General features: G+C 33.7%; 1 protein-coding gene across 3 annotated transcripts; it reads right to left on the bottom strand.

Moving 5' to 3' along the window:
• Nucleotides 1-245: 245 nt before the first annotated feature.
• LOC124918868 (ubiquitin domain-containing protein DSK2b-like) lies at nucleotides 246-7,556 on the bottom strand. Of its 3 annotated transcripts, none has more exons than XM_047458936.1 (8): nucleotides 7,180-7,556; nucleotides 4,673-5,431; nucleotides 3,720-3,925; nucleotides 3,313-3,405; nucleotides 2,226-2,284; nucleotides 2,119-2,147; nucleotides 756-827; nucleotides 246-665 (listed from the first exon to the last, which is right to left on the bottom strand). In XM_047458936.1, exons 1-8 carry the CDS (start codon nucleotides 7,415-7,417, stop codon nucleotides 517-519), a joined length of 1,605 nt encoding a protein of 534 aa, XP_047314892.1. In that variant the 5' UTR covers nucleotides 7,418-7,556; the 3' UTR covers nucleotides 246-516. The 3 variants fall into 3 exon arrangements, with proteins under 3 accessions (XP_047314892.1, XP_047314891.1, XP_047314890.1); XM_047458935.1 differs by having other exon boundaries at nucleotides 3,313-3,426; nucleotides 3,720-3,922; nucleotides 7,180-7,555; XM_047458934.1 differs by having other exon boundaries at nucleotides 3,313-3,426; nucleotides 7,180-7,554.
• Between the last annotated feature and the right edge of the window lie 1,763 nt (nucleotides 7,557-9,319).

The raw sequence follows: 9,319 nt of genomic DNA, 5'->3' as shown, positions 1-9,319 counted from the left end.
GATCAAGACCCCTAACTAAATTCCTCTCAATATTAGAAAAAAAGCTTCTATCTAAGCCACAATGCTACATAACTTGTGGCAATTCCTTCAACCATGCAACATGATGGCAGATAATTTAATTCCTAACAACATAATTAGACATTTTTTTAAAGATTTTGCATAATGAGCTGAATCAATAAAATAAATATATCTAGAATGGGGGTTTGGATAAGAAAATGGCACACAATTTGGCAAAAAGGGATGTCAAAACTCAGTATGAGATAAACAAGAGTAGACGTCAAGTATTTACACAGCATTAAAATAACCGTCTCCTCAAACTTCTATTTTTTCCCAAATTTCCTCTTCATCAGGCCTTACCTTTGACAATGGTATATAATAATAAACTACAGGAACAAAGTCTACAAGTTCACCTGGACTAATATATTTATTCATACCAAACACGAAATAACTCTGTGGTTTCGTCCAAATTTAGCATCATCAAATGATATTTTTTTACTAACCATATGCATATTAGTTTTACTGGCCAAGGTTTCCCAGAAGACGCTCAACTGCAGCATGAACATTCCCAGAAGTGGCAATGAGAGCACGTAAGTTCTCTTGGGTATCAAAAAATCCCATTTCTTGCAGCTGAGTTAGTTGAGTGACATATAGTTCTTCAGGGGGAACTGAGAAATATCGAGAAGAAAATTTGAGATTATGGTATGTAATGTAGTGATTTATACACGTAATTTGAAAAGGGATAGAGAGAGGCGAACCGTTGGGTCTGTTTGGAATGGTTGGGTTGGCAGTTCCCATAGAAGAAAACATGTTCATCAACATATCCAATCCTGTAAAATCATCATAACAATTCATGAGATATTTTGTGCCGATTGGAAAATCACCAAAAATGAAGCTGAAAGTATCTTTAAGTTTGGTAAAAGGAAGTGTGGTTGGATTGGATTATAGTTCATTTGACAAATAAAATTGTGGTTGGATTATGATCCTAAATTTGTGTGAATTCCTGTTTGGTAGAAAAAGGGTAGTTTTAAATTTTAAGCTTGATCATACTTGGATGAGATTATAGTCATTTGACAAATAAATTGTAGCTGAATTATGATCATAAATTTGTATGTATTTCTATTTGGTAAAAATAAATAAAAAATTGAATTCTAAGCTAGATCATGGTTTGATGGGACAACAGTTCATTTAAAAAATAAAAATTGTGGCTGGATTATGATCCTCAATTTGTGTGAATTCCAGTTTGGTAAAAAATAGAAGCTGGATCACAAGCTAGATCATAGTTGGGATGGGATTACAGTTTATTTAACAAATAATATGGATTAGGATCCTAAATTTATGGGAATTCCTATTTGATAAAAAAAATTGAGTTGAATTTTTAGTTGGATCACAAGCTAGATCATAGTTGGAAGGGATCACTTTTCATTTGGAAGATAAAAATATGGTTGGGTTATGATCCTAAATATGTGTTAGTTCATGTTTGGTAAAACAAGTAGAGTTGAATTTTAAGCTGGATCATAGTTGGATGGGATTACAGTTCATTTGGCAAATAGAAGTGTGGTTTATTATGATCCTAAGTTTGTGTAAATTCCCATTTAGTAATAAACAAAAAGAGAAAAAGTAGAGTTGAAGTTAAGCTGGATCACAAGCTAGATCTCACAGGGGTGTGATGTCAATGTTTTGACTCCTTTCATTTTATTTTGTAACCAAATAGGCTCATATGTAATCAAATTTGATTAGAATATTATTACTCTCCTATAAATAGGTAATCTCTATTATCAGGTTACAAGAAAATATCTCTTCGGTTTTTAACAATCCCATCTGCATTGTTACTGTCTTACAGTGGTTATGTATCATATTTCAAATCTGTCTTCCTAAAGATCATGATATATTAATATTTACTACCATTTACAATATGAGATTCCTTGTAATTTAATACAAAAGATTCTAACCTTGACAAAGGACCATTTGGTTGGCTACCTTTAACAAGAAATTACATAGCATTTATAGCACCACATAATAAAGGAAAGCCAATAATCCTAAACTAGTTGTAATAAGATATCGCAGGTTAGTAAAACAGATTAAACTTCGTTTCTGAATAGTAAAAAATATAGGAAGTACCTGGGCCTCCACCAGTTTGAGCAGCATTCCTATAATAAGTTATATATTATTACATAAAACAATATGCTTAATAAAACACATTACTCATCATAAGTAAGTTAATTTACCCAGTTCCTGATTGTGCCCCAAGTTGCGGCAACAGAACTTGCTGAAAATTTTGGAGTTGCTGCAATGCAAGAATACAGATAAACAAGAAAGAAAATAAACATTAAAAGGGGGAAATCTGTATTTTCTGAAGAACAAAAACTAGATGGATATCATACAATCATAGGATAAATAATTATGTGTAAATTTGTTGCATGTATTTGTGTATTGTAGAAAAAAAGTAGTTGCATATATTAGGAAATTGGAAGAATTTATAATTGATAAAAAATGCCTAATATATTCCTAATAAATATTTCACAATTTCATTCATCTAATAGTAAGTTTCCACAACTAGTAGTCATACTTTAGTGATAAATTTATAACCAATAAAAGAGAATAGGCAAACAACTCACAGCTAATAACAAACTTGGGGCTTGTTAAAACTGGGGATATTTCGGAATAATCTGATGTTTTTTAGTAATAATCTTGTTTGATGAAAATGTGACTTATTTAGGTCAAATGACCAATGAATCCTTAATATTTAATATTTTAAAATATGGTATTTTGATAAATTGAATGTTTAATGGAAGAAATGATAGATGATGGTATAAGGGTTTATTTGTATTTAATCAAAATAAACCACATCAAACAAGCCCTTGATCTATAATGATTATTAAGATAAGGTGGTATGTACTATGCTATGAAACATCCCATAAAGTTGTCGAGGAATTACATATAGACTTAAGAAGCATCAAGTAATTCCTTCATACTTATCCAAGTAATAAGAAAATAACTTGCTGCCCAAGTAAATCTGTCAGGTAATTTTCTCGATCTGACTTTGCATCTAACTACAGCATTCTCAAAACCTGTTGTTTCATGTTGGCCCTGTCAACTTTTTTTGAATGAAAAGACATTCTTCTATTAATCTTGCATTTATATGAATACGCTAAACGTACCAGGTTATCTCCTTGGAGACTGTAACTCGGAGCTCTTGATATTTATATTCAATGATGGTTGAAATGGGAAACTAACCATATAAAAGACTAGAAAGAACCAGAGAATAACTATCTCTGAGAGAGATAGAGATGCACAAACTTAAAATCAACATACCTGCATCATCTCAGGCGAAGTTAATTGACGAATAAATTCTGGGTTTTGCATCATTTCCCTGACTTGGGCATTGGAATCCAACATATTTCGCAGCTGTGGATTCAAACCTAGCATCTGCTAAATATCAAGAGAATATGTAAGCAATAAACTATAAAATGAATAGGAGCTTGTTTGATGCGGATTATTTGGATTAACCAAATAAACCAGGTTCACATCATCAATCACTTCTTCTATCAAATCATCAACTAAAATCCCACAATATATTCACTTTATTATTTATAACATTTTAAAATAATAATAATACAAAGGGTATTTTAGTCATTTAACCAAAATAATACAAATTTGGTTGAAAAAACCCTACACCAACCAAGCCCTAGACGTTGTACCATATTAAAAGAGAAGTTTACCTGATTCATATACTGAGGATTAGAAAGAACACTTTGCATCAATTCTGATACAGCTGGATTTTGCATAAATTGGCTCATAGAAGCCATATCTTGTGTAGAACCTAGTGGTGGTAGACCAAGACCACTTAATCCTGCAACTGCTGGTTGCCTAGTATCTCCACCAGGATTTGACCTGGCAGTGGCATTGGTTTGTGCACCTCCAGCTGCTACATTTCAAAAATAAGCAAACAAGAGGTCATTCTTGTCCTTGTAAAGCATTTTTAGACCAATCAAGAAAGTACCATATCTATAAGATCAATGGGAAGCTAATCCATGATATAGCTTACCATTTATTTTTAGCAGAAAACAATATCTACATCCAATGCAGAATCAGGAAAATAATAGAACATGGCATACACACATTAAACTATAAAAGATACATTACCATTTGTTTTTGGATCTAGATGAGAAACAACCACTAAACCCTAAACCCTAAACACCTATAACTTTTGTTTTTGTTTTTGGATCTAGATGAGAAACAACCAATAAATTTCTGATTCAATTTTATAATTGGTCTCTTGACTAAGTTTAGTTTCCAAACATAATCTCAAGATGATACATTTCTGGATCCAGAAGTTTTGTTTTCAGATGATTCCAAATAGGGCTACAGTTACGACATCCTTGCACGTGACAAAACTGTTCAACTTTCAAAAGCTCCTTAAAAATATGCAATATCAAGAGACAAACAAAAAAAATCCTAAAACACAGAAGCAACAAGGATAAAGAAATTAATATTATAATAACAGCACGCTACAGCTACAACATCCTTGCACGTGAGAAAACTGTTAAACTTTCTGGCACTAACAAAAATTGCATTATCAAGAGAGAAAAAATCCAAAAAAAAAACAGAGGCAATGAGGATAAAGAATCAAAACAAGCTAGACCATAAGAAGCAAATAAACAAATCCACTAACCTGCTGCAGAAGCCCAAGGATTGGGAAGTGGATTAGCATTGGGAGCAGGGGCACTGGCTGCATTCTCAGAACCAGCACTTGTTGGGTTAGTTGCCGGATCCCCACCTGCTGTACCCAGAAGAGCTGCAAACGGGTTGGAGTTTGCATCATTTCTAGCATCCCCTGCCATAGTTGTTGCATTGAGAAAAGGTTCTTGGACATTTTCATACATACGCCTAAGCATATTGAATCCCTCAGGAGAAGATTCTATATTACTCATAGCTCTGTCAGTATTACGCATCATCTCATGCATGAGTTCAGGGTTTCTGGCAGCCTCCATTGTCTGACGGAGAGTGGCAGGGTCATTAAGTACATGTGCAAGTTCCGGATTGCGATCAATGATTTCGCGCATCTGAGGATTGTTCATTATCAGATTCCGGATAATATCAGGATTACTGATCAGATTCTGTACAGCAGGCATGTTCATTATATCTCTCATGAGATTGGGATTCTGAGTTAATTGACGTTGCATTTGTTCAAAATCAGGAAGCCCAGCTCCAAATAAGCCACCATTTCCACCACCCATACCATTCAAGCCAAGTCCAGGAAACAAGGAAGCTCCATAACCGGGTCCTCCAAATGTATCACTTTCTTCAGGACCACCTTGCCTGGTATTTGGAGTAGATGATGGATTTTCAGCAGTTGCAGCAGGCACAGTATTGGGTGATGCACCAGGTGCATAACCACGCACTAGGTGCACAGTATGTTCTGCTTCCAGGCCTAGCAACCACAGGAAAAGAGCAAGCATTATTCAAATGTGATCTTACTAATTCTATTTTTGAATAAATTCATTTATATCAGTGGTGAATATAAAGATTTGGTCATAATAATTCTAGTGGTGCATAAAGGAAACTAAGTATCTGCAATTTGGAAGATAAATAGATCAATCATTTGGCCTCGGAAAAAAATGGAAAGAGAAGAACACCTGTTTCATAAGAGCTAAATTCATGATATAGATGTTCAATAGAAAGCATGATAATCAAAATGTTATTCACACATGAGTGTGCCCACACATAGTTCCGTAATTGAGTTCAAAATTCATACATGAGATAGCACGGAAGAGGCAAATAACCCTTCGCACGCATCCCAACAAAAATCAAAACGAGGTAAACGTTGAGAACATTTTCCCCTCTTTCTCTCTCTCCCTGTGCTAGAATATGGAAAAGGAACTTTCTATACGTATCCTTTTCCCAGACAAAGAGATAAAAAAATTTGAGAAGATAAAGAACTAGTCTTGAAATTGCATGCCACTTGTTAATCGCATAATAAAGTGTTTGGAAGATACATTATAATACATTGATTATAAAATATAATGGAATGTCATCACACATAAACAGCTGAAAGAAATGGCGATTGACTTATAAAAAAAAAATTGCCTTAAAGAACCAATATAAAATAATAAACTTCAAAACATTTACTTAGTAGGCTTGATGGCAAATTTAGGCCAATGGAATTGGTGCTAGATGTTGAGAGCAGCTACTAAATTAGTATTTGTTTTTGGTTCTTCAAAAGGGTAATTTCCATTTCTCAAAAAGCACAATAAGGGCTATTTGAGGAAATTTCGGATATGATAAGAATAGATAATAAGTCCACAGGAACAATATAGAATGACTTAGTTGTACCTTGAGTCCTTCAATTTGAATATGGTTGGATCTCCCCATCAATTATTTTGAGAAAAACACACATGGTCATTTTTTATATAAAAGCGTGGCTAGTTGAATCGTAGTCAAGAGAAACAAATAAAAAATTATTCAGTATAAATATGTGGTTGTTGGTTGGGATGAGCCTCTCTTTCAATGGTTTCACATACTAATAAACTTCAAGAGATCCACCACTTTTTATCCATACTAAAACATACCAGTATTTACGTATGCGAGACCTTTCTAAAAGTGAATTGGGGTTAGATCCACCCAACATCTGTACCAAGTAAAGCTAATATCACATCTGCCCAATAACTAAGTAGTATTTATGTGACTATGCACCTTAAGACAGCAATTATTATTATTATTATCAAACTTTAACTCAGAATATACCAATTCACCTTTCAAATAAATTCAATGAGACAGCAACCAACATAGAAGATTCCAACCAACCATAATGGCATGCCTCTGGTTCCTGTTTGGATTCTCATTAGGACTTTCCTCTTTTCTATAAAATGTATACTCTTCCTGAAGTTTTAATCAGAGTGTAATAAAAACCTTCCAGTTTCATTATATTTTTGGCAACTGATTCAATTAAAGCTGTGACATTTTTTCTATTCATACCCGAATATCCAATTCTAATTCTAACTACCAAAAGAACTCAATTGAATTATATATAACAATCATTTACATCATTCTGCAATGAAATTGCATTAAAGGTGCAGCAGATGAGACGCGATTTAGAAATAAACTCAATAAAAATGGCGAAAACTAAAATGAAATCACATATCTAAACGGATTAGAAAAGAGGTGGGTACAAATAAATACCATGGCTTTCTAGGGTTTGATCGTCCTTAAGGATCCTCCCTTTGTAAATTAACCGCTGTTGGTCTGCTGGTATTTCACAATTCTGAGCGAGAAGGGACTTGAATGATCGAACATCGGAATCAAGATTAACTTGAACCGAAAACTTCGATCCATTAGAACATCGAATATTAACGCTAACGCTAGAGGCGGTTCCCTTCGAGTCGCTTCCATCGGACACAGCACCTCCTTCGCCTCCCATTCCCTCAATTCTTTTTCCTCCTTTGATCAATTAACAACGATAAGCCTCTCTTCAACCCTCTTAGATACGGAAACTGCACAAGGAGAGAGATTAAGGACAAATGTAAAAACCCTCGCCTGACGAAATGCTCTTGTGAGAGAATGAAAAAGAAAGAGAGAGAGAGACCGCTTACAGCAATTATAATGGAAATGTGGGGTCAGAGAGTCGGTCCTAGCTGCTGGCTTGAGGAATTTCCTAGTTTATATTTTACGTAGCAAAAATTAAATAATAATAATAATAATAATGTATTTAGTATTTGTTCTTGTCTTCCTCGTCCTCGGACCATTTTGTCAGAAAAAGGAAGATGCAAACGTTGGTTGTTAGTTAGCTCATGAAGACAACGAACCCTCCTAGAGACTCGAGTCGAGATCATCTCCAGACCAGACCCACTCCTCAAATCCAATGCCCATGTTTTTATTTTGGTCCAATTGTATAATTTATATTACTAAATGTGTTTGTTTGATACAAGATACAATTATATTAAGTATAAACGGTAAGAATGTATAAAATTGTATAATTTATATTACTATATTTTTTTTTAGTATAACGCTGAGTTCCGCAACTCTTTCGGAATGCGACTAATTTCCGCGGGTGAAAATATATTTTAATTACCTATGAGTCTCTTGTGAATGAATGAGAGAAATGATATAAATAAAAGATAATATAAGAAAATAAATCAACCTATTACGAATGAGTGAAAAAAATAGTAAAGACCGAAAAAGAAGAATAGATGAAAAGTGAAAAAAAATGATGAAGAAGAAGAGATTAAGAAGTAAAGAAATGGTGAAAACTGAAAAAGAAAAAATGTACGAAAAGTTATTAGGATAGGAATATAATGATAAATTAAAAATTAGGATTTTACTTTAGTATAATAAAATATATAATAATATGAAATTTGAGTCTTAAATAGAAAAAGGGAAGAAAAAAATATTATTTTAAATTTTAAGTTTTAATATTAAATAAATAAAATCAGGTTCGAAAAAACTCGACAAACCATGGATTAAGCATTATTAAAGCTCGAGTTCGGCTCAAGCTCGGCTCCAACTTGGTCAAAGTCAAGCTCAAGTCAAGCTTTGACCGAGCGGCTCGCGAGCGGCTTAGCTCATTTACAGCCCTAACCTCAAATAGTATTTGTGAATGATCGTTACATTAGAGAATGCTAAAGCAAATATTGGAGTAAATAGTTAGACGTTGGTGTTGATTTAATTGATGAAGCGAATGGATATATATATATATACTAATTGAATGTAACATGACGATAAATATATATTTGGCCTAAAAAAATATGTAAACACTTGTATCCTTTGTGAAGAGGGCAATAACTCAAGAAAACACATTGTGTAGAACTGAAATCCAACTTTTGTTGATTATAAGAACATGTGAGTGGATATCACGCACATCCAAACGACTTAAGAGATCATATTCTTATAGTTCTTTTGAATAAAACCTCAAAAGGTGATCGTTTATTTAAAATAAGTGATTCCCTCTTCTAGCCTAGTAGTAATAAGAGGTGAATATTTTGAACTTCCCTAAGGTCCTAGGTTCGAGCCCGTTTTGCGCATAGTTAATGGTGTTTGCGAGTTATTTGCTTAACATGTGGTCCATTTTATTTAAAATAAGGGCGATAATTCTATTAATAAGATAAGTTGTTGTAAAAAACGCATCATCCAAATGAGTGCAAGATATGCTAGCATTAGTTAAAAGGGTAAGACATGTTTTAGTTATATGACGAATTTTGCGTTCAACAACACCATTTCGTTCGTTGGTGTGTGGACATTAAAAGTGATGATGAATTCCGTAAAATTTGAGCCCGTCATGCGGCAACAAGAGGTGGATATTCCAGTCTCTCTAAGGTTATAGGTT

Source organism: Impatiens glandulifera, chromosome 1 (assembly GCF_907164915.1).
Source record: "Impatiens glandulifera chromosome 1, dImpGla2.1, whole genome shotgun sequence".
NCBI lineage: Eukaryota > Viridiplantae > Streptophyta > Magnoliopsida > Ericales > Balsaminaceae > Impatiens > Impatiens glandulifera.
Note: the sequence above shows the minus strand (reverse complement) of the source record. Positions and strands in the feature narration are given on the sequence as shown.

Bases quoted from the DNA above. Each gene is read 5' to 3' on its own strand.
- LOC124918868 (XM_047458934.1), bottom strand. From the start codon at position 7,417: ATGGGAGGCGAAGGAGGTGCTGTGTCCGATGGAAGCGACTCGAAGGGA. The intron at 5,432-7,179 runs GTATTTATTTGT...TGTGGTTGCTAG, and splicing joins TCAAACCCTAGAAAGCCATG to GCCTGGAAGCAGAACATACT. The intron at 3,427-3,719 runs GTAAACTTCTCT...GATATTTAGCAG, and splicing joins ATCCTCAGTATATGAATCAG to ATGCTAGGTTTGAATCCACA.